The following is a 26,296-nucleotide window of genomic DNA, read 5'->3' on the forward strand; positions in this document are numbered from 1 at the left end:
GAAATGTCACCCACCTAGGTCTGCCTCTGGAAAAAACCATTTATTCTTTCATCAAATAATCGTGAAAAAAATGTAAAGAAATTCTCACATTTCCCTCCTCGTTATGTTCTTTTGTTTATATTACAATTTTTTTTTTCAATTACAGTTTACATTCAATATTATTTTGGTTTCAGGTATACAGCATAGTGATTAGACGGTCATATACTTTACAGAGTGATTCTCTCAATATTTCCATTACCCACCTTGCACCATACTTTGGTATTACAATATTATTGACTAAATTCCTTATGCTGAACTCTCTGTGACTATATTGTAACTACCAATTTGTACTTCTTAATCTCTACCTTTTTTACTCAGTCTCCCAACCCCCTTCTGTCTGGCAACCATCAATCTGTTCTTTTTAACTGTAAGCCCATTTCTGTTTTGTTTGTTCATGTATTTTGTTCTGATTCCACATATAAGTGAAATCATATGGTATTTATTTTTTTCTGACTCACTTTTTTACTCACCATAATACTCTGTAGGTATGTCTATCCATGCTGTCCCCAATGATAAAATGTCATTCTTTTTTTTATGACCAAGTAATATTCTGTTGTATATATGTGCCACTGCTTTTTTTACCCACTTGTCTGTACATGGAAATTGGGGTGGTTACATCTTTGGTTTTGTAAATGCTGCTGTGAATATAGAGGTGCATATATTTTTAATTAGTTTTTGGGGTTTCTTCAGATGTGTACCCAAAAGTGGAACCCTGGGTTATAAGGCAGTTTCATATTTAAGTTTTTGAGGAACCTCCATACTGTTTTTTACAATGGCTGCACCAATCTGCATTCCCACCAACAGTGCACAAGGGTTCCTTTTTTGCTACATCCTCGCCAACATTTATTATTTGTTGATTTATTGATGAAAGTCATTCTGACAGGTGTGAGGCTGTATCTCAATGTGTTTTTCATTTTCATTAGTCTGATGATTAGGGACATTGACGATCTTTTCATATGTTTATTGGCTATCTGTATGTCCTCTTTGGAGAAGTGTCCTCTGCCCATTTTTTAATTGGATTGTTTGTATTTGGGGGATTGAGTTGTATGAGTTCTATATAAATTTTGGGTATTAACTCCATTTTGGATGAATCATTGGTAAATGTCTTCATTCATTCGATATGTTGTATTTTTGTTTTGTTGAGGATTTGTTTTCTTTCCTTTGCAAAACCTTTTTAGTTTGATATAGTACCATTTGTTTTTCTTTTGTTTCCCTTGCCTGAGGAGCTATATCAGAAAACAATATGGCTAAGGGAAATGTCAGAGGTTTTACTGCCTATGTTTTCTTCTAGGAAGTTTATGATTTCAAGTTTTACATTTTGATTGGAGTATTCTATCTGTTTACATTTAAAGTGATTATTGATAGGGATAGGTACCTATTTATTGCCATTTTATTCTTTTTAATTATTTTCCATTTATTTCTTCTTCCTAAGTTCCTTAAATATTTTTTGTGTTACTGGTTTGGTTGTAATGAACTTCTTTAGCTTTTTCTTGTGCAGGAAGCTCTTTATTTCTCCTTCAGTTCTAAGGGATAGCCTTGCTAGGTAAAGGTGGTCTTGATTATACATCCTTGCTTTTCATCACTTTAATATTTTGTGCCAGTTTCTCTGGCCTGAAATGTTTCTGTTGAGAAATCAGCTGACAATTTAATGGGAGTTTATTTTTAGGTTACTAACTTCCTTTTTCGTTGCTGTTGCTTTTAAGTTTCTCCCTTTGTTTTTAACCTTTGCTATTTAATTATGATGTGTCTTGGTGTGGGCCTCTTTGGGTTCATCTTGTTTGGTATTCCCTGTGCTTCCTAGACCAATCTATCTTTTTCCTTCACCAGATTAAGGAACTTTTCAGTTATTTTTTTCTTTAAATAAGTGCTCAATCCATAGCTCACTCTGTTCTCCCAGGACCACTGTGATGCAGATATTGTTCATCTTTATGCTGTCCTAGATCTCTTTTTAACTATCTCAGTTTTAAAAAATTATTTTCCTTTTTTCTTCTCTGATTGGTTTTCTGATACCTTATTTTCCAAATCACTGATTTCATCCTCTGCTTCATCTATTCTGCCATTGATTTCTTCTCATACAGTGGTACCTTGAGATACAAATTTAATTCGTTCTGTAACCAAGCTCGTAAGTCAGTCAACTCATATATCTAACTGCCGATACTGGACCCATGCGCCAATGCGCCAACTAGCAGCAGCTTCCTGAATCAAGAGTCGTATCTCGGAATTTCACTCAGATCTCAAACAAAAATATGGACCAAGTCACAGCTCATATCTTAAAAAATTCGTATGTTGGTCTGTTCATATCTCAAGGTACCACTGTATATTCTTCATTTCTGACGAGTTTTTTCTTATGTTTTCTAGGTCCTCTTTTATGTTTGCTATATTTTTGTTGAGGTTATCACTGAATTCATCCATTCTTACCCTACATTTCTTGAGCATCCTTATAACCATTATTTTGAACTCTGTATTTAGTAGATTGCTTGCCTCCATTTAGTTCCTTTTCTGGGGATTTTCTCTTTTATTTGGGGCATATTTCTCTTTTTCTCCATTTTGGCTGCCTCTCTGTTTTTGTTTCTGTGTATTAGGTAAATATGCTATGCCTCCCATTCTTGATGTGGTGGCCTTGTGTAGTAGGTGTCTTGTGGGGCTTAGTGTCACAGTCTCCCTTATCACCTGAGCCAAGTGTTTTAGGAATGTTTCCTGTGACGCTTATATGAACCTTCCTGTCATAGTTGAGTCTTGAGTGTTATTGGCCTGTCTTGATAGGCCCCTAGACTGGCTGACTATGTTGACTGACCTTGACTATAGTGTTAAGTTGCTGTGCATGGGCTAACACCATAAAGTGGAATTCACTCCAGTAGAGTCTGGTTCCTGCTGATATCTCCCTTTGATTGTGACACTTATGGACTAATTTGGTCATGCTCTGATATGACCTGAGACCTGTCACATGGTGTGTTGGTTCTCAGACCTTTTGTGAGGAACTCTAGTGCAGGTCAATGTCAGGCACTGCCTGTGACCAGCCCTGCGCTACATAATTGGAGCTACAAAGCAATCTACAGTTTGTACCTGCTTCTCCAGGGCCCAGAGGGAGAGGCCAAGCTGTGTACTAACTGGTTTCTACCAGCACCATGCTTGGGGGGGCAGGCCAGCAAAAGGTCTAAGCACCTGAGGTATACCTCTACCTGCTGGCTGCCTGTTAGGCTGAGTCACTGAAAATGCCTCTGGTAGCGTATGACTTATGACAGGTAGGTTCTTAGTGAGTTACCAGTTGGGGGCATGTAGTATTCACCAGATTTATACAGATTGAAATTGAGCACAGGTGCTGGGTGTGATGCCACTGAACAAAAGTCTTCATGTACACCACGGCCAGCTGAGAACTCTGTGTGGTAGAGTGGCATCTCAGAGAGTTTTCAGGTTGAGGCCAGCAGAGTTCATCAGGTAAAAGCAGACCAAGATATATAGGCTTGTGGAGGAAGATCTTCACACAGGAATGATGGTAGGTCTGATTGGATGTGTGAAGACAAAATGGCTCTTAACCTAGAGTCATACAACTCAGTCCTTCCCTGTCATCTCTTTCACCCACTGAGTATGCTTGGATCTGCTTGAGAGTCCCCCAAGAAAGCCTGCACTGCTGGCCTAGGCTGGCCACAGTCTGCCAACTGTACTCAGGGCACGAGCTCAACAGAGTGGAACCACAGGAATCAAGCAGGTGAGGCTGGTGCATTCCCCCAGACTGGCAGGGCACAGAGGGCAGTGCTGGGCCCAGAAAAGATGGTGTCTTTGGGAATTGTCAGGGAGGAAACTCGGTGCATGGACCTTGGCAGCTGTCCCTTCAACTCTCTTCCCTAAGGGATACAACCCAGTCTCTCCCTGAATGACATCAATTTACTCAGATTCACTTTCCTTCCACCAGAGCCCATGGTCAGGGGCCACAAATGAGTTTTGTTTTTTTTTTCTCTAGCCCTTTAAGAGAGTGCCTGCATTTCTAGTAGACCCATCTCTCCCTGGTATTTGAAATCTTCACTGTTTTTCACAGCCAAATGTTATTTGGGATCCTCTTTCAGGCTCTGGTGCTCCAGGCTGGGGAATCCTTGCTCCTGAGAAGGGACCTTTGCAGCTAAGATATCCCTCCAGATTCTCATCCACTACATGTGGATTCAGGGGCAGCCCTTTTCACATTTCCACAGTTCCTATCAGTCTCAATGTGGCTTCTTCTATAAATTATTGGTTATAAAATTTCTGTCCAGCTAGTTTTCAGTTGGTTATTCAAGTTGATTGTTCTATAATTTAGTTTTGATTCCAGTTTGGTCCTGAGATGATGTGAGTATAAAGTTTCTTCTTATTCCATCATCATCTTGGATCCACCTTCCCTAATCATTTTTGTTTTGTTGTTGTTGTTGTGTTTTTCTGAAGTTAGAAGCGGGGAGGCAAACAGAGAGACTCCCGCATGCTCCCGGCCAGGATCCACCCAACATGCCCACCAGGGGGCGATGCTCTGCCCATCTGGAGCATTGCTCCGCTGCAATCTGAGCCATTCTAGCACCTGAGGCAGAGGCCATGCAGCACCTGGGCCAGCTTTGCTCCAATGGAGACTTGGCTGCGGCAGGGAAAGAGAGATATAGCAAGGAAGGAGAAGGAAAAGGGTTGAGAAACAGATGGGCATATCTCCTGTGTGCCCTGGCCTAGAATCAAACCTGGGACTTCCACACACCGGGCCGACACTGTACTGCCGAGCCAACCTGCCCAGGTCCCTAATCATTTTGAATCTCAGCTAAATGTCATCAGTCATCTGTGTTTCTCTGTAGATAATGCTTTGCAGGCAAGTGGCTCCTGATTTTTTCATTGCCATCTATCTTTAACCTATAACTGAGAATTGGGTTCCAGGTGTGATCCCACTAAGCAGGCACAGAATGATTTGTCACTTTATCTGGGTTTATCTAATAATGTGGCCCCAGATTATAGTAATATTATAACTATAGTTAGAGTTAATATCGCACATAGCTATATTTAACATAATAACTATCATGCTATTAGCTAAAAATATAAGTGTCTATTGACTAAAATCCCTAGGTATATTTCACATGTTCATCCAGCAACATTTTCTCCCATCCTGCCTGCCATCATGTTTATGGTATTGTGGAGTCTAAGTCCAGGACTTTCTATTTGCCTCATATAATCCTCTTGGTTTTGGTTTTTTGTTTGTTTGGTTTTTTTTTAACCACCCACTGGTTCCACAGTAATGGTGGTTTATATTATTTTATTTTTTTCCGAGAGAGAGACAGACAGACAGGAATGGAGAGAGATGAGAAGCATCAATCATTAGTTTTTCATTGCGTGTTGCAACACCTTAGTTGTTCATTGACTGCCTTCTCACATATGCCCTGACCGCGGGACTTCAGCAGACCGAGTAACCCCCTGCTGGAGCCAGCGACCTTGGGTTCAAGCTGGTGGGCTTTTTGCTCAAACCAGATGAGCCTGCGCTCAATCTGGCGACCTCGGGGTCTCGAACCTGGGTCCTCTGCATCCCAGTCCAATGCCCCATCCACTGTGCCACCACCTGGTCAGGCAGTTTTGGTTTTTGTCTTGTCTTGACACACAGTTATGCTTAACTGCAGTTGGATGAGGCAAAGTGGGAGGAACTGAGAGAAATAGACTACACAAAAGGAGGGATGCCCTGGAGAATTGTATAGTGAAGACATAGGTTTTAACAGGAATTTGAATTCCTATAATATGACATCATGTTCAGAGAAGATGCAGGTAGAAAGTGGTGTTCCAGTCCAGCAGTTAACATTAGAGATCATGGCCTAACAAGTAGGAAAGCAGAAAAGTATAGGGTTCAGGGTCAGATGATAAGGAAATATGCTGGGGCTGACCAGCAAAAAAGAACACACTTATTTACAGGTTGCAGAGCATCTGTAATGGAACTCTCAGGTTCAAGGAAGAACACCAGTCCCTAAAAAGAGGGGGAATGAACTCAAAAAATACTTTGTTGGGGATACTACCAGTACTAGGATATCTAGAAAAACTCATACCCAGGAAAGACAGTAAGACTTCAGATTCAATAAAGTATAAGAACTGAACCAACTGCAAAAGATAACCATGCCACTATTACCAAATATGTTATTAGATTCAAATATTTTCATTTATGTCTTAGTCTGTGCTATATTACAGGTGTTCTGTGTTAGATTCAGGGAGCTGTGCTGTGGCTGCCAGAGTGTAACTATTGAAGGAGCAGGAACAGGGAGTGCTGACAGGGCCCCTGTGAGGCTGAAAACAAAGAAGTTTATGTTTGAAATTCGCCACTAAGCTAAACCCGGCCCCTGTTGCTATGCCGGCCCCTGTTGCTATGCTGCGTGCGACCTCCCTAGCGAATAGCTAACTGCCACATCTGCTTCTGTATAATGCTTGCTCACTTAGGATATATAAGGACCTGGCTGTAAGCGCCAGGCGCGACTCTCATTTGCAGCTCCTTGTGAGTACGGTGTCTCCGGACATCTTGGGAGTTTGCCTCTGCGCAGGTTAAACTGGCCAGTAAAGTACCATCTACACTCCTGAAAGTCTTTGACGTTTGTTCTCGCACCCGGTGGATGCAACATTCTGGATTTTACTAATTAACAATTTTTAAAACAATTGATTCAAAAATATTTTAATGACCCAATGTTTTTAATGTTTTATGTAGGTTTCTTTCTGAACATTACATAAATCATTTATGTAAAGAACACTGAGTACTTTTAAATATGAAAATGTAAAATCCACATTGTTTTTCTGAAGGCAAAAATAATTTAATAATAAACTATGCCCTTAGTCATTTATTCTATTACTGCTTTGTCATGAAAACATTAAACATGAGAGAGAGTCTTCAGGGTAAAATAGTGTTCTGAGTTTTTATTCCCAGTCCCTTTTTAAACCATTACTGTTGTTTGTCATCTTTTAAATCCTCTACGTTGGACATGAACTTAAGTTACAAAGCAAGAGCTTGAGGGAAAAGGAGTTAATGTATTAAATTACATTTTTTTAAACATAGAATTGTCATATCCCTCTGGAATTAGCCTGAGAGATAATTTTATAAAGCAGTGCTGACTCAAAATAGGTTCCTTGTAGTGACTGAAACACAACTCTTGGGCTATCACCAATGCACCAGACACGGGTAGGATGTGGAAAAGAGCTTCCTCAAACCTTTGGGAGGATGTAACATGTAGCCAGGAACAAGTACTTAAGAATAAGTTTTCTAAATATTGATTAAAGAAAATTTGGATTTTGGTGTTTAATAGCCTAGCATGGAGTCAAAATTCAGGAGGAAACTAGACAGTCGCTTCACGTCCTGCCCCAGTCTGGTTATCAGCCAAAAGGCATCTTATCTAAGTTACTTTGCTGTGCACATTTTCAAATGAAATTGACCAGTCCTGCCTTCAAGGCGTTGCCCCTGAGCTAAATCCTACTTAGGCAGGCTATGTATGGACAAGCATTAGAGTTCAATATTTATTTTGATACATTTACGTCAGTAACTTTTCTTTTATTTTTCTCTTCCAGTTTCTGTACTCCTACAAAAAAAGTCATGATTACACTAACAGAGCTCAAATGTTTAGCAGATGCCCAATCATCTTATCATATCCTAAAACCGTGGTGGGACGTCTTCTGGTATTACATCACCCTGGTCATGCTGCTGGTGGCAGTGCTGGCCGGAGCTCTCCAGCTTACGCAGAGCAGGGTTCTGTGCTGTCTTCCTTGTAAGGTGGAATTTGACAATCACTGCGCCGTGCCTTGGCACATCCTGAAAGCCAGTGCAAATGCATCCTCTGATCCTGGAACACCACTTCCTCTCCCCCTCAGAATCCAGAATGACCTCCACCGACAGCAGTACTCCTACATCGATGCCGTCTGTTACGAAAAGCAGCTCCATTGGTTCGCGAAGTTTTTCCCCTACCTGGTGCTCTTGCACACGCTGATCTTTGCAGCCTGCAGCAATTTTTGGCTTCACTACCCCAGTACCAGCTCCAGGCTCGAACATTTTGTGGCCATCCTTCACAAGTGCTTCGATTCTCCGTGGACCACCCGTGCCCTGTCGGAAACGGTGGCTGAGCAGTCAGTGAGGCCCCTGACACTCTCCAAGTCCAAGGTTTTACTTTCATCCTCAGGGTGTTCAGCTGATGTTGATGCCAATAAGCAGGCATTGCCCTACCCACAGCCTGGCTTGGAGTCAGCTGGCATAGAAAGCCCAACTTCCAGTGTCCTGGACAAGAAGGAGGGCGAACAGGCCAAAGCCATCTTTGAAAAAGTGAAAAGGTTCCGTATGCACGTGGAACAGAAAGATATCATTTACAGAGTGTATCTGAAGCAGATAATAGTCAAAGTCATTTTGTTTGTCCTCATCATAACTTATGTTCCATATTTTTTAACCTATATCACTCTTGAAATTGACTGTTCAGTTGACGTGCAGGCTTTTACAGGATATAAGCGCTACCAGTGTGTCTACTCCTTGGCAGAAATTTTTAAGGTCCTGGCTTCATTTTATGTCATTTTGGTTATACTTTATGGTCTCACCTCCTCCTACAGCTTGTGGTGGATGCTGAGGAGCTCCCTGAAGCAATATTCCTTCGAAGCATTGAGAGAAAAAAGCAACTACAGCGACATACCTGACGTCAAGAACGACTTCGCCTTCATCCTCCATCTGGCTGATCAGTACGATCCTCTGTATTCCAAACGCTTCTCCATCTTCCTGTCGGAGGTCAGTGAGAACAAACTGAAACAGATCAACCTCAATAACGAATGGACAGTCGACAAACTAAAAAGTAAGTTGGTGAAAAATTCCCAGGACAAGATAGAACTGCATCTTTTTATGCTAAAGGGTCTTCCAGACAATGTGTTCGAGCTTACTGAGATTGAAGTGCTCAGCCTGGAGCTGATTCCTGAGGTCAAGCTGCCCCCCGCAGTCTCCCAGCTGGTCAACCTCAAGGAACTCCACGTGTACCATTCATCTCTGGTGGTAGACCATCCTGCCCTGGCCTTTCTAGAGGAAAATTTAAAAATTCTCCGCCTGAAATTTACTGAGATGGGGAAAATTCCCCGCTGGGTATTTCACCTGAAGAATCTCAAGGAACTTCATCTGTCGGGCTGTGTTCTACCTGAGCAGTTGAGTACTATGCAGTTGGAGGGCTTTCAGGACTTAAAAAACCTGAGGACCCTCTACTTGAAGAGCAGCCTGTCCCGGATCCCACAAGTCATTACAGACCTCCTGCCTTCCCTGCAGAAGCTGTCCCTCAATAACGAGGGAAGCAAACTGGTTGTACTGAACAACTTGAAAAAGATGGTCAATCTGAAAAGCCTAGAGCTAATCAGCTGTGACCTGGAACGCATTCCACACTCTATTTTCAGCCTGAACAATTTGCATGAGTTAGATCTAAAAGAAAATAACCTTAAAACTGTGGAAGAGATCATTAGCTTTCAGCATCTCCAGAACCTTTCCTGCTTAAAATTGTGGCACAATAACATTGCTTATATTCCTGCCCAAATTGGGGCATTATCTAATCTAGAGCAGCTGTCTTTGGACCATAATAATATTGAGAATCTACCCCTGCAGCTTTTTCTATGCACCAAACTACATTATTTGGATCTAAGCTATAACCACCTGACCTTCATTCCAGAAGAAATCCAATATTTGAGTAATTTGCAGTACTTTGCTGTGACCAACAACAATGTGAGTAAATCCATTCTTCCCTTTATTCAGCCAGTCTTTCGAATATCTGCTGTTGCAGCATATAATGTAGGAAAAGAAAGAGGACATTGCCCTGGCCAGAGAGCTCGGTTGGTTAGAGCATCGTCCCAAAGTACAAAGGTTGCTGGTTCAATCCCTGGTCAGCGCACATACAGGGACTGATTGATGTTCCTGTCTCTGTCTCTCTCTCTCCCCCCATTCCTCGCTTGCTAAAAACAATTTTTAAAAAAATAGACATTAACTCATACTAAGCATTCTCTGAGAACAGACTATCTACCACTTACTAGACATGTGACCATGGACAAATTACCAAAACACTGCACAGCAGTTTTTAATCTAACTTACAAGTTGTCGTGGAGATTTTATGAAGAACAGTATAAGTACTTGGCACAGTTCCTGATACATAGTAGTTACTCAACATATGTTCTCTTTATTCTCTTTTCCCATATTTTACATAAACATCACAGTTGAAGTATTTAAACTAATTAGTTATGGCAGAACTTAACTTTTCATTTTGGAAAGTTCTTAACTACTTACAAAGTTTCTCAAAACCTTTCAGCTTTCCAAATCTGTCATAGGAGCAGGAATTTTTGTTGAAACTACTGTGATCCTAAATTATTCCTAAATCTTTTCCGTGATGCGGTAAGAGAGATTTGAAATATACATGCATGTCTTGAAAAGCAATTCAAAATGAAAGGCCTAGTTCTATAATGCAACACTAAGGCTCCTTAGAAGCCTTTTCCAGCATCCATGCTTTAAAAATGAACCATAATTTGCAACAGTAAAGCCAACTTAAGAAAAACTTAACATCTCTGAAACAAGAAAAAACAAAATGAATGAGTAGTTTCTTAGGTTAAAAAGTGGAGGAGGAGGAAAAAGAAAAAAATTCAAGCTAGCCAAAAGTGATGGCAAAGTCCATATGTAAAGAAGAGAGAATCCTGTCAGAACTCAGGTCTGCCAGAAGATGAAAACCATCTTCCTCATTGCAAATGGGAACTGTTTTCTTTCTTCAACCCCACCCACAAATGTGTCATCTCCTAAGACTTTTTATACTAAATATTTTATAATTTATGTATCATGCTAAATTAAGCTATGAGCATGGCATGGGCTAATAAACACATTAATCACCAGGCATTAGTTTTGAAAACCATGGATTATTATAGAAATACCAGAAAGTAAAGTAATGAGGACAAATTCCTGCTGATTTTTAGAATTCTTAGAGCTGAGGCATGTATAAAAGTCTAGAGCCCATTCTAAGATAAATGAGAACTCTTCAGGTCTTAAAGGATTTTGAGGTTTTAAAACTGTTTTAGGATTGATCTAGATTAGTAGTTCACATCAGAATTACCTGTAGGGCTCAGATTTCTGATTCAGTAGGTCTGGTGCAGGATCTGCAGTTTTAAAAAGCCCCAGAGGAAGTTGATATTGCTGGTTTTATAACCATACTTTGAAGACTATGGATCTAGGGATTTATCATTAGTGTCATTTAATTATGCAGTTGATTAATATTATATGTTGGTTACATTTGTATTTGTTAAATCTATAAAAAAATATAGTTGATTATTTTGAGTGGCATTGGTTTCACCAAGTTGTCATACATTTAAAACACTACATGAATTTTTGAAAGTCACAGATGATTAAATTGTTAGTTGATCATGGATTATTTAAATGTATAAGTTGGCTAATGTCTTTTCTAGTTTAATTAAACCTTAAGACCATTGGTACTTTTGACATAAAGTTTTTTTATTTCTTGACCACGTCTGAAAGGAAGACTAATCTCAGACACAATCCTATCTTGGATAAGAGAGGATGTTTGGTAGCACATGAAATTTTTATGCTGAAGGTAGTTTATGGCCAAAGTAGAATGATATCTTTGGCTGGCTTATCTCAAAAGTCTTCTAAGTTGTTGCTGAGCACCTTCAGAGCTCAACACAACAACCAAATGGGTGAGGAACACTCTTCTCAGAATTGTAAAAAGACTTATTTAATAAAGATATGAAGAAACTGTTACTCACTTAGAAAACAGCAACCAGAATGATGAAAAGCAGCTCTCTGGTGGAACAGGTTAGGTTCATGATACAAAGAATTGGGTAGAGAAGGGACAGAGAATAGTGCAAAAATTGGTCTTCAAAAATTTGGTATACTTAAATAGAAAAGAAAGCCTATTGAGAGTACCCATAAGTATCAGACAAAGGACAAGCAGGCGAAGTTTTCTCCTCTTCCCCAAAAAGCTGTCCAAAGATTGAATGAGCATTTAAGGAGGGAAAAGTGATTTTCTTATTAATAAACCTGGCCAGATATAGACTCTCAACCACTTGGTAAGAATGTTGTTAAAGGGAATCAGATATTCCAATATATAGGGATTTTACTAATTTCAAGGTTCCTTCCAACCTTGAGGTCCTCATGATTCTATAATGTAGACCAAAATTGTGATAAAATTAGAAAATAAAACACCAAATTGGATGCATAAATTTTTAGATATGCATATACTCAGAAATGTGAGTTGCTTCATCCATTTGGAAAGGAGGTTGCTAAAGATTCCAGAGAGAAGATGTTTTAAAGACTTTTCTAAAAACTTGAGCAGTGTATCAAATTCATCCATGGAGGCAAAAAATACTGTGGAGTTAAGCAGAAAAGACAGTTTTTTGAAAAGATGTTGGATAGCTCATGTTATCACTGAAAAAGCTGCAGAATTAAGCTTAGAAAACAAGCATAAACTCAGACAGATAGCAAAAAGGATCACAGCCAAAATCATAGCACAAAAGCAAAATGGTAGCGATACCCTGCTACTGACCAACACAGAGCACCAGTGCTGCCCCTGACACCTTCATTCTGCTGCTACTACAGCCCCGGCCCCTTCCACAGATATGCTCTTGGTATCTGCTTCTTTGTGACACTTGCCCCAAATCAAAGTCCAAGGCTAAGCACCTGATTAGCAGGGTTATGGATGCTCACATTAGAGCTGTAAGGCAGTTGGGAACGCAAGAAACGGGGCATCAGCTCCTCTAGTGGGAAGTGGACTCTGCTTCCTACCGAGAGTTCCAGCAAAATAAGGGAGGGAATTCTCGAGTTATCAAAGCTATTGGGCAAGTCTCCGAATAACAGACATTTAATGAGAGGGCACTGCAGAGTTTCTTCCACAGGATAGTAATAAGTATTACCACAAAAGCATTAAACATTTCTTTCTATTATATTTTTGCAGCAGGCTACTTCAGAGCCTTTAAATGAATATGCATCATGCTTCTCCAAGAAGGACATATCGTGTGCAACACTTGCCAAACTTACTTGATCAAGACACTCTTTTTCATAGTAACTCTTAAGAGGAGAGTTTTGTGGAACACATCCTGAGAACTCTGAATGCAGAAAAGTGTAAAAAGATAGAGGTCATGCACATAGGATTGTAACACGCATGCTCACTGTAGTAACAAGTGAAAACATTTAGCGAGGTGGTCAGAATGAAGAATGCCCTAATGTCTGCAAGTCAAGTTCATTTTTGATTCATTGAATAGCAGCTGTGGTGAGACTGGAGCTTGAAAGTTCTAGTTAGCTTGAACTGGTAGCTTCAAAGGAAGTCTCTGATTGCAGTGTATAGAAAGGTTGGGAGAGGACAGTCAAGAAACAAAACCCCATGGAAGGGTCAATCAATTATGATTCACAGTTAGGAATACAGATCTAAACCAAGAGACAAAGACTAACATCTGAAAGGAACACAGTGGCAGAGGTCAGCAAACTACAGCCTGGGAACCAAATCTACCCAGAGCCTGAGCTGAGAGTGCTTTTCAATTTTTAAATGACTAGATGTAGAAAATTTTTAAAAAAAATAATATTTTGCCACATAAAATTATATGAAATTCAAATTTCAGTGTACATGAATAAATTCCCTTGCTCTCATTAGTGGGCTTTTATTACAAAGTAAGTTATGTTCAATTGTTGTTATTCATTGTTGAGTTTCATCACTTAAAAATGTATGAAATTTTTTTTCTCTCGTGTTACATAAGCACCTACATAATTTCTGGTTTTGCCTCTTGGCCAACAAAACCTAAGTATTTGCTATCCGGCCACTGCTGTCGTCCACTGCCCTCATTGTAGCCATACTGACTCGGAGGCTCAGAGTAACTGGAACTGAGGTCTGAAGCTTCCTAGTGATGAATCTGGAGTGGAGCCCAAGTGTTTCAACTCCTCCTCAGGAGCTCTTTCTATTACATTTTAGATGCATCAGTCCAAATGATACTCCATAGAAAGAGTAGGACATGGAAGACAGGAGAGGGAGAGTCAGCATCCGTCTCTATCCCAGTGCCAGAGGGTAACTGGATCGGGATCCTATGGAAGGTGATGGGGGAGGGGGGGAGGTTAATAGCTTCACTCAGAGCTCAAGGACCAGTCCACTTTACACCTACGTCTTTTGACTTCTACGTGTCTGCGTTTCATGCATTTCCTTGATTCACTTCAAGACTTCGAGCCTGAAGGGGAATAATGTGGAAATTCCTCATTATTTCACACATTAATGCTGAATAATGTGGAAGGTCATTTATGTGGCCGAGTTTGTTGTTGTTTTTGACATCATTGCTTAGAAATGGAAATATTCAGCTTTATTTCTTGACATGATTGGATTTTATATGTTTGGTTAGCATGTTCTGAGTGAAATAGCATGTGTCAATGGCCCCTGAAGTAAAGGCCCAGCATCTGGGAAACGATGGAGAATTTTATTATAAGTGTCCGTCATAGATACAGGAAGAGAATCATCCTCCTTTCAATGTTCTAGGGGCATCAGGACATTTTGTCAAAGATATTTGGTTGCCAAAGAATTCTAGGATATAGAGTGATATTGTAGCCATTAGTTTTTGTGGTTGTTTATTTTATTATTTATTATATGTATATATTACAGTTAATTCTATAAAACCATGCTGTTTATGAACTTTATCATCTTCCTGATCAAGTCTATAAATATTTCTTACGATTTTTTTAAAAGAAATCAGTACTCCACCAGGATAATTTTTTTCTTTCTGGTTCATGCATTATATAATCTAAGAAAGAGCATGCTAAATGAATTCAGTATAAATAAATGCTATACAAACAGTTTTTTTATAAAATTGATTAGCCCAGGCAAAAAGTGTTTAATGTTCTTGTGAGTTTTGGCGCAAACTATTTTTTAAAGGTGTAAGTAGATTTTTCAGGGTAAGACTGCTGAGTTGAAAGGTCTTGAGTTTCTAACATTGCTCCCCAGGCTCCTTTAGCAAAATTGAATTCCAGAGGGTGAGTTAAGGTCTTGTGCTTTAGCGGGGTGCTGATGTTGAGAGAAAAAACCCTGAGATGGACACTTGGCACTCAGGAACTGCTTCTGCTGACCACAGCCCTTGACTCACTTTCACGACAGCAACACAGACATGTTGACAGCCGAGCCCTGGAGGCTCACTGCCCCTGCGTTGTGAACTCCTTCTCTTGTATCGGGGGCTAAAACCACAGAGTCAGAGATTTCAGAGAAGATTGGTGAGAACATGATAGTGCTGACAACAAGACAGGGAGAGTGTGGGCAGTGGCTTCAGGGTATTCACCCACTGGGCAATCAATTTAATGAAGCAAGGCTCTTGCTGGGCTCTGGACACAGACTGGAGGAGGGGAGCTGGGGGTGCCCCGATACACCTCTGACCAGGGCTCTCTTCTGTGTAGCACCCATCACAGACTAATTATTAATACTTGAGTAATTGTTTAATATTTCTCTCTCTCATTAGACCAGCACTTCTCAAATAGGGGAACTTTGCCTCCCAGGAGACATTTGCCTGGAGATATTTTTGGTTGTCACCACTGGGGGAAGGGGAATGGCACTAGCATCTAGTGGGTGGAGGCCACGGTTGCTGATAAACATCCTGCAACGCGCAGGGCACCCCACACAAAATCATCCTGTCCACATGACAGCAGAGCCAAGGTTGAGAAACTCTGCTTAGCCCTTTATGCCCAACTCCGAACGAAGCACAAAAGGAGACTCTCAGCACATGTTTACAAGTACAGATGGGCCAAGCCTTCTCCCTTTTCAGCCGGTTTGCCTGTCATTGCTAGGCACCAGCAGGCACTATCAACCTTGAGCACATTGCACAGGGCTGTTGTTTTCTCTACTTACATGTCACTGATCCTACTTCTGAGTTGCCGATGTCTCTGACTGAAGGGGTTACATTTCTTCTGTCTCATCTCTCAGCCGTATTTCTATATTGAAATCTACATATGTATGGTGTTGGCCTTGCAGTCTTGAGAAGGGAACAAAATAAAAGGGGTAGATCCTTTTTCGTTGCTTAAACCTAGTATTTCATTGTACAGTGCTGAGCTATATTGAATGTGCCTGTCTTAGCAATGGTGATCACTGGATTTCTTATCAAGGCTATCTAGTAACTGAGTATAAGTGTGGGTGATGGAGGAGAGGGAAATTTTCAACATAATGAGCACTTTTGAACATGATAACATCATTCTTTAGTTTGTATAGAGAATGTGTATCCTTTCGAGGAGAGCATTCTGGGTGGCCCTGGAAGTTCCAGCAGAGAGAGAGCTAGCTTAGTGGGCGGCATCAGCCCATCAGCGGAGGTTGAGCTCCAGAGGGAGTGCTCCTTTCATCCCTGCTTGTTAGACGCACTTCCTGAACCAAGAGCCAACGTTGTTTCCTAACAGCAAAGATGCCCTGTCCCCACCTGTACAAACATGGAGTAATACAGGGTGAGGTGTATACAGTCCAGCTCTGCCTGGCCAAACTCACCTCTGAGAGGCATGGTGAGAGTTAAGGGCACTGTGTACGCTCAGCTCTCCTCCGGATATCTTTCCTTCCAAAACCATCTTTTGTGTACACATAGTGGCTCCCTTAGAAATTCACATTGACCCTACCCACCAGACAGGGGTGCAGTTCAGTTGATGGCTCTAGGAGTTGATGTAATTGTAGGCTATTTATCATATTTAAAGTTATTTCTCTGTGTTACATGACTTAATCCAGGGGTCGGGAAACTTTTTGGCTGAGAGAGCCATGAACGCCACATATTTTAAAATGTAATTCCGTGAGAGCCATACAATGACCCATGTACATTACACATTATCTAATAAAAATTTGGTGTTGTCCCGGAGGACAGCTGTGATTGGCTCCAGCCACCCGCAACCATGAACATGAGCGGTAGGAAATGAATGGATTGTAATACATGAGAATGTTTTATATTTTTAACATTATTTTTTTTATTAAAGATTTGTCTGCGAGCCAGATGCAGCCATCAAAAGAGCCACATCTGGCTCGCGAGCCATAGGTTCCCGACCCCTGACTTAATCGAACCAGCAAGAGAGCTGGAAAGGTGAAAAAATGCTCGAGTATATATGTAGAGGACAGTGAAATGTACATGTGTATATTGTATCTCTTGTCGCTGCTTCTGTCGACTTTTTTTTTAACAGAATGAAGTTCGGTCTGAACTGTGAAACCCTAAGGAAGTAGCTTTATGTCTGTTCTCAGGATGCTGCTCATTACATAAGACAGTGAAGTGAACTCTGTACGAGGACTCTTGAGAGCAATTTATTTCTGATCCAGGACTCAAGGATCATTGCGATTCTCCTGAGTCACTGGTTTGTTTTTTTATCTTAGGGATAATGTGTATGTCACTGATTAGGTTTTCTTTGAGACTTGCTTATTAGAATGTTTAGAGACAAATTTGTTGCTCACCCTTATATATATAACAAGGATTTGAAGTTAATGGTAGCTTCAGTTGTGGTATGTCTTTGTTTTTCCTTTGTATTTTCCATCTACTTCAAATCTGTCATCATTGTTATAATGTAAACATCCAGAGATGTTTTTGGAAAATGATAGAGGTATACGTAAGTAAATGTATTACGGCAGGCCATCAAAACTGGTTTTACCAGCTTCTTTTTTTCCCTTTCTAGATTGAGATGCTACCCGATGGGCTGTTTCAGTGCAAAAAGCTGCAGTGTTTACTTCTGGGGAAAAATAGCCTGATGAGTTTGTCCCCTCTCGTGGGTGAGCTGTCGAACCTTATTCATCTGGAGCTCATTGGGAATTACCTGGAAACACTTCCTCCTGAACTAGAAGGATGTCAGTCCCTAAAACGGAGCTGTCTGATTGTTGAGGAGAATTTGCTCAACACTCTTCCTCTCCCTGTAGCAGAACGTTTGCAGACATGCTTAGATAAATGTTGACCGAAAAGAGAAAAGAATTTTCAAAAGTGTGCATCAGGGCTTTAAATAAGAACTATAAAGATAAACTAACCTATAAAGATAAACGGGGTGGGAGGGTAATAATTATGACTAACTATAACCAAATGTCTTATTTAAAGCAACTCAGTGTCTAGCCCTAAATTAAACCAGTAAAAGTGTTAACACAGAACTGAGTTTTGTAAACTATTCATCTTTTACTGATTGACTTGTAAGAAATACACATTAAGAGTGGAATGGGGGACATGAAACTATTGAATCTCTACCTTGCAATTATTATTATCTTGAAGATTAGATGTTCTTTCTGCTTCCTTCCCAGTCCCCATTACTTATTTGCACGCTTGTTTTAACTGACTTCCTGTTTGTCACCTAGACCATAAACTATTCAATATAAATTTCCTTAATGTACACTCAGCACTGTCTTTGATTTATGTTCTTAATTATTTTTAGGCAGGGTGCCTTGTGCTTGGCAAAATTCCTTCTTGGCTTTTTGCTTCCTGTCCCAGCTTATGTTGAGTCTTCCTTCATCTAGTTTTCTCTTAACAATAATCAACCCTGAGAAAGTACTGGCTTTTGGCCTTTGCACAGGGCAGGGGTAGGGTGCTCAGGACACATCACCCTTGGGACATCCTAAAAATTAATGTGTTCTATAAAATGTCTTCTTCTGTATCATCGAAGCCTTTTTTATTTGCTAGTAAGCTTTTATATTAAATGTAAAACAAATATTTTTACTGTGTAATCTTGGATTCAAAATCTGTGGAAATAATTTTGTAAGGTACAGAGAACATGCATTTCTCTGAGAATTTACTTTTAGTATACTTGGTTTGGGCAGCTTATGATTCCCATATTTGTGTGCATTCTCCAAAATGTTTTTGTGCTCTGCAACTAATTACTCTTGAATAAAAAAAGCCTTGTGTTTCATGCCCTAAAATATTTAGGGGTTTCCTTATAAGAGGACAGCCACATCGTCTGCCTCTCTCTTCCCCTGTTGTTGTGCTATTGTACGGGTACAATTCTTACTACTTCAGAAACTATTATGGAGGGAAGAGGTAGAGATTTCCATCTTTAAAACTGACTTCAAAATACTTTGTAAAAAGTAAAAGTTGAAGCAAAATACTTTACCTTCTATTGTACTTCATCTGCATATTCTATAGATATTATTATAATGCAAAACACTCAGCCTCTATTCAGTGTTTAAGATGAGTTCTCAAAGCTCACAAAGAAATAGATCCATTTGACTGGAATTCATCTCATGCTTTTGTTTTAACTTTTTTGGAATACATTTTGCTTTTTTATAGAGAGCTTTTGTGTTTGGCCTTTTATCATGAATATTGTAAAATGAAAATCAACTGACTCATTTTGGGGAAATGTACGTTTTTAATAGGTTTTTGTCTAAATGGGCTAGGCATTATGATGCCATCTCATTTTGGATGTAACTATGAAGTCATCTATTAACTGCATCTAGACAAAACTGGAACACTGTGGGTAAAGAGTGATATGTGCTCTTTTTCTTGCTTGGCCCATTCCAAAAAGATGAAAGTGAATCTTTATAACAAAATATAGCTTCCCCCACCTGCCACACACCCCTGGACAAAATCTCAGAGAAAAGAATTATTTGTGTCAAATGAAATTTGAATAATATTAGCTATTTAAAAAAAACCACTAAAGGCTGCCTAAACCTTATCATTTATTCTGAATGAAAAGGAATGGTGTAAAAATGTAATTCTTACCAAAACTTGCCTTTAGTCAGAACATTCAAGTTCTCAGGGATCCAGGCATAATTGATGAAACTTTCTTCTAGAACTTCAGAAAACATTCTAACTATATCTAAGGTTTTTTGTTATTTCATTTTTTTTAATGTGAGTTGATCATTCTAATGTTACACAATAGAATTGTCATGTGTATTGATTCCAGTGATAGGATTATTTATCTTCAGTTTTGGATGTGAACATGATACGTGGAGAGTTATTTAAATGTTCTTGGAACTTAAATGTTTTTGGACAAATAATTAGCCATAATTTGTATGAAAAATTTTACCCTCTTTTCTAAAGAAGAGTTTTCAAAACAAATTTTAGATCACTACCATTTCCCTGACAAACTAGAAGTTCTCCATGGGTAGTCACTGTTTTCATTCACGTGCAAAAACCATTAGCTAGATCTTCCTCATCACCTTCTTAAATTTCTAGAAGCAAGTTCCTATCAGGATCAATAACAAATATTGTAAGCTTCTTTCCAAACACAAGGGTAGTAACTGGTGCAAACTCTGCTCATGATGAGAAAGTTTTTAGGTTTATTTTTTATTTCAGTCTTACATACAAGTGTTTAGGTAGCTTTTGAAATGACAGCACTGATGCAATGAACGCTGAGACCAACACTTGCGATATGGAACGTGTTAGATGCCGTCTTTACTGGATCATTGGAGCAGATCATTTTATAAGTATTCATATTCATGTAAGAGGATTTTAAATGAAGAAAATGAAATCTGCTCACTTACAATTGTGAGACTTTAGTTAGCATTTGATTTCCAAGAATGTGCAGTGCATTTTCCAACAAATAAATGTGGGTGTTATTCATAACAAAGTTGATGGTTTATGCTAGCAATGGTTCATTTACATGCACACACATAGGTGCACACACAGACACACACAGATGACCTTGCACACATGTGGAGACACACACATACACCCTTATGTATGCAAAATGTAACTTACTAGTTTTGGATATGTTTAGTATTTTTCCTAAGGTTGCAAGAGGCTATAGGTTAATGCTAGGATATTAATTCCTTTTTTATTCATTACTTATAATTATGGAGTGTTCTATTCTCCTAGTTATATTTAAAAGAAAACTGAACACTCAACCTTAGCCTGAGAGCCTAAGCAGTTTTGAGCATTTCTGTTGTGTAATTTTCTTTTCCTAACTAACCTACATCAGGGTACACCTATGTAGCACATAGGTACTGTGTTTCATTCTTTGTCTTCAGTCTTAATTTTCCCCCCAGTTGTCACTATATTTCACTGTCACTTAACAAATGTTTGCATGAAACAGGGTAAATAGAAATCCTCAAAATCTCAGCACTTTGGCGTACATACTACAATTGGTATGCTTTGGTGAGCTGCAGTGAGTTATTTGCATAACATTGTTTGATAGTGAAAATATGTGTTTTTGTTCTTCAAGTGTTTCATGATTTGAATTTTGTATGTTTAATTAAAACACTGCATACTGATGAGTTTAGAAACTATTAAAATAATCAAACAACCATTCTGTGGATTTATATCTTTATTTCCTTGTATTTTCAATAGAATGCTCTTTCCATCTTTGTTCTCTTACCATTGTCCTATCCACATAAGGTATTTTGTTACCTCTCTCCACTCACCCACCCCCTTACATTTGTTCAGCACTCATACAGTACCAATACAGTTGTGCTAGAGACCTTGCAGGGACATTTGTGCCTGTATGTATTTGGGGGAAGTCAGAGCCTATAATTCTGCCTAATTAGGTAGTTCTACTCTACCCATCCCTGAAGTATGAGAGCTGATCCAACTGTTGCTCATCCCTCCCAAAAGCATAAGAATATAACTATAAGTCTGTTTTCAGGAACTGTATATTGCATCAGAATCTGTGTTTATTGTTTTCTAGAAACAAGAGGAAGGCTGGCGGGGGGGGGGGGGGGGAGCAGTGGTTATTCTGTATCCTGGTTTGAATTATGAAGACATTATATACATGCAACTGTTGCAAAACACCCTCATCTTCAGCGGGATATGAACGCTGTAATAGTACAGAAAACTGCAGTCCTATTTAATTGCGTTCTTCCTGTTTCTGGTCCATCAGGTCAGTATCTACAGTGTCTACTAAGTACCTTTGGTAATGGACTATATTCTTTTAAGCTTTTTTATTTTTTACATGAACAATTTCATCAACACTAAATAAAACATTAACAGAAAATGTAAGCCAAAGTACTGAGTTGAGATGGCTTTCAGTTGAACTTAATTCATATTTAAGTTTTGCATTTGACTTGTATAATACACTACTGCTGAGAAAAACAATTATGAATGCCTCCTGCATGTTATATATTATCTCTAACAGAGATGGTGCAATTTAAAAAATACAGAAGGCATAGAATTAGAATGGATGTGTCTGCATATATGTGTTGTGTATAACCCTAAATATTTATGTTTAAATATTTTTGAAATTCTTCAAATGTTTCACTCTCAGTGAAATAATGAGCCAATAATAGAGACATTTCTTACTAGCTTCACAGTGAAGGCTAGCATTGCTTATTTTATCGTCACATTCTCTAAAACATACATAATCGGGTTTTGCTTCTGGTAGTAAATTATTAGAAAATGTAAGATTCTGTCATGAATTGAATGTTTTGGGTCCTCAGGTTTACCATGTAAATCTGCATTTTAGTGGTAAATCCCTTTGCCTGAGATTCATTAGTTTTGGTAAACTTTGCTGTTTTTAAAGTACATTTTGTGTAAAATGAAGATTCAATTTTTATAATAAATGGCAAATAAAAACATTAAATATTGGAAGAAGCTGGCTACTATTTTTACCTGTCTGCACCTATCAGTGTTCAGGCTGTGAAAGTGATTTCCTTTCTCTTCCCACAATTCTCTGGGCAGTGCTGTACGGTTACATTATTCACCAAATGATAGATTGTAAATTTACACATGAATCTTGTAACAGTAGTATGAGTTTTCAAAATACTTTGCAGTCCTCACAAAATAGCAAACCCCTAAAAAGAGCTGGCTTGATCCTAGAACACACTGAGGGGCAGGGGAAGTGGAAAACTGTCACCTATTCATCCTTCCAATAGTGTCCATCCTCGGGCACTGATGATCACAAGCCAACTCATCTCTCTGCCTCTCCTCTTAGCTCCAGAAAAATAGAAAGTAATGAACTGCAAGACAATGTTTTCCAAAGGTTTAGTAAAGGGGGGAAAATGGAATTATTGGGCAAAATAGACACATAATTATTTGACCTTTTGAATACATCTATATACCGTATTTTCCCATGTATAAGACGCACCTTAATTTCAGGGCCCAAAATTTGAAAAAAAAAGTGTATTACATAAAGTTATTGAAATCAAGTTTTATTCATCATAAAATTCATACAACTCAACAAACGTGAAAAAGTGGGAAATGCAAGTAAAAAAATCTACAACCGCTATATAAGATGCACCCAGTTTTCAGTTTGTTTTTTTGTTTTTACAGAGAGAGAGAGAGGGATAGATAGGTACAGACAGGAACGGAGAGAGATGAGAAGCATCAATCATTAGTTTTTCGTTGTGACACCTTAGTTGTTCATTGATTGCTTTGTCCTATGTGCCTTGACTGTGGGGCTACAGCAGACCGAGTAACCCCTTGCTCGAGCCAGCGACCTTGGGTCCAAGCTGGTGAGCTTTACTCAAACCAGATGAGCCTGCGCTCAAGCTGGCAACCTCAGGGTCTCGAACCTGGGTCCTCCGCATCCCAGTCTGACGCTCTATCCACTGTGCCACTGTTGGTCAAGCAAGATGCATCCAGTTTTTAGACCTCAATTTTTTCCAAAAAAGGTGCATCTTTTACATGGGGAAGTACAGTATCTACACATCTATATATACTGCTCACAAAAATTAGGGGATATTTCAAATGAATATGAAGTAATTAAAAAAAAGCATTTGATTTTTTTTTTTTTTTTTTGTATTTTTCTGAAGCTGGAAATGGGGAGAGACAGACTCCCACATGCGCCCGACCGGGATCCACCCGGCACGCCCACCAGGGGGCGACGCTCTGCCCACCAGGGGGTGATGCTCTGGCGCGACCAGAGCCACTCTAGCGCCTGGGGCAGAGGCCAAGGAGCCATCCCCAGCGCCCGGGCCATCTTTGCTCCAATAGAGCCTTGGCTGTGGGAGGGGAAGAGAGAGACAGAGAGGAAGGAGAGGGGGAGGGGTGGAGAAGCAGATGGGCGCTTCTCCTGTGTGCCCTGGCCAGGAATCGAACCCGGGACTTCTGCACGCCAGGCCGACGCTCTACCACTGAGCCAACCTTCCAGGGCTGATTTTTTTATTAAACAAGAACATCAGAAAAGCAAACAGCAAGTCAAAGAAAGTTATTCCATTATGCAAATGAGATGCAAAACCAACTTTTATTTCATTGGTGAAAATGCACTATACAAAAGGCTTAAAGTACTGGAGTATCTGCACGTTCCCTGATCCCCTAATTTTTGTGAGCAGTGTATATCATCTCATACACAATCACAGTTTTAGGAACACATTAGAAAGCTGATACTCCAATCCTTTTTCTGCTGGAGGACAGAACCGGATATATACTGAACCAGATTGTGAAGAAAATTAACTGCTGAAACCAGATGGACACGTTTTTCCTCAGCAATGCAGTATTTCAAGGCTTCCCTCCACCTCTTAAGTGCCTTGGGAATGGAAACTCTATTGAAATAAAGCCTGCTCCAGACTTATGGCATTAGCAGCCATTCAGGGATGGCTATGTGTTTGGGGACCCTGGGGTCCTGTGCTAACAGCCTACAGGGTAGTGACATGTCCCCCTGAGCACAGCAATAAGTGTGGCTTCATGTTCTTCAGCATTCAATTTCAAATTGCAAAACAGCTTATCAGAAACATAGGGGAGAGTCGTTGCGGTGCTGTCAGACACGGTGTAATTCTCTGCAGCTCCAGCTGTTGGGTTTCTGCCTCCTCCGCTGGATTTTCTGAAATCCTAGCTTGTTAGCTCTGTCCCTCTCATCTCTGAGGTCTGGAGAAAAGCAGTTCATCCAAAGGTGCAAAGTTAGACCTTGTATTCAAGCCCCATATTTACAGAAGCACATATATCTCTATGCCAAAGAGAGATCAGGAAAAATCTCATTTTCATCATGCATAGTCTTTTTCAAAAATACAAATCTCTCTTCACTTTGTGCTATCTTATCATCCTCTAGACCAGAGTTGTAAGTCTTGCCTCCTAAATACCAATGATTCTATAGATCTACCTATGTGTTACTGAGAAGCTTTTCAAATTATTTCTTATAATAAACACCTTAAAGTCTGTCCACCTTTTTACACAGGCTATTTGTTGGTGTTGAGCTCAGTACATTATTTTTTACTCTCTGCTTCCCTCTGCCCGCTGAGATGAGAACAAACCCAATAGTAGCTTGTCTGGCTTCTCTGATTCCCTCCCCTTTTATCCAGTTTTTCCTGGCTTTGCCTTTATCAGATGTAGGCCCCAAGGGAAGATCTGGAGAATTCAATGGCCCTCACTTCATCTCAGTGACTTTATCTCAAATGAGAGCCACTTAGAAAGCCCCCTGCAGTGCCTGGCACCAGCACCAGACCAGAGGTGGCCAAACAAGAATTTAGCACCACTTTAAAAAAAACATTCTGGCCTGACCAGGCGGTGGCGCAGTGGATAGAGCGTCGGCCTGGGATGCAGAGAACCCAGGTTCAAGACCTCGAGGTCACCAGCTTGAGCGCGGGCTCATCTGGTTTGAGCAAAATTCCACCAGCTTGAGCCCAAGGTCGCTGGCTCCAGCAAGAGGTTACTCGGTCTGCTGAAGGCCCACGGTCAAGGCACATATGAGAAAGCAATCAATGAGCAACTAAGGTGTTGCAATGCGCAATGAAAAACTAATGATTGATGCTTCTCATCTCTCTCCATTCCTATCTGTCTGTCCCTGTCTATCCCTCTCTCTGACTTATTCTGTCTCTGTAAAAATTAATAAAATAAATAAATAAAAATATATTAATTAAAAAAACATTCTTTGAATATTCAGTATGTATTTGGTAGAGGTGGGGGGAACTGGATTTCTATTACTGAAAATCATAAACCTTTATATCAGATGTATAATTATTCCCTTCTCCAAAAACAAAACTTTCACAAGAGGGAGACAGAGCTTAGATGACGAAGCAGAGAGACAAGTGAGGCCTGCAGGGCAAATGAAAGTGCTCACAGCTCATCACATTTCTGTCAAACACAGCAGTACAGTCTCTTCTCCCAGGTGTCAGGAGCATGTCTGTCGATTGCTGGCTCTCCCCCTTTTATCCCCCTCAAAGCACCCTACTTTCCTGGCCCCTGCCGTCTCCCTTCCCAGATTGCTCTCCCTACTCCCTCCAACCTCTCTACCTCTCCCTTTGCTGTTTATTGAGGTCCTAACCACATACTCCAAGCTGACGTATCCTCTCCCATTTCCAAAGCCCATCTTTGAAAGTATTAAATATCCATCACACCAAGGGTGATATTTAAATTTTTCTCACCAAAATGAATGTCTTTTTAGTTACCAGGAGTCTTCCTACAAGGTGGGTTCTTGTCACAGTTTTAAATAAGAGACTTGTTCAATGTGCGTACTGGGAGCAGGACCAGTTTGCATTCCTTAGGC

The 26,296-nt window shown here is 39.9% G+C and overlaps 1 protein-coding gene across 6 annotated transcripts in view; it reads left to right on the top strand.

Annotated features, from left to right (window-relative positions):
• Positions 1-21,190, top strand: part of LRRC8B (leucine rich repeat containing 8 VRAC subunit B) — an 82,361-nt gene extending 61,171 nt beyond the window's left edge. For all 6 annotated transcript variants that reach the window (XM_066268610.1, XM_066268606.1, XM_066268608.1 and 3 more), the window contains 2 exons: positions 7,567-9,730; positions 17,645-21,190. In XM_066268610.1, coding sequence (XP_066124707.1) covers positions 7,592-9,730; positions 17,645-17,917 — 2,412 coding nt within the window. In that variant the 5' untranslated portion in view covers positions 7,567-7,591 and the 3' untranslated portion in view covers positions 17,918-21,190. The remainder of the gene's footprint in view (positions 1-7,566; positions 9,731-17,644) is intronic.
• Positions 21,191-26,296: the final 5,106 nt, after the last annotated feature.

The sequence above is a fragment of the Saccopteryx bilineata genome, chromosome 3, assembly GCF_036850765.1.
Source record: "Saccopteryx bilineata isolate mSacBil1 chromosome 3, mSacBil1_pri_phased_curated, whole genome shotgun sequence".
Classification (NCBI taxonomy): domain Eukaryota; kingdom Metazoa; phylum Chordata; class Mammalia; order Chiroptera; family Emballonuridae; genus Saccopteryx; species Saccopteryx bilineata.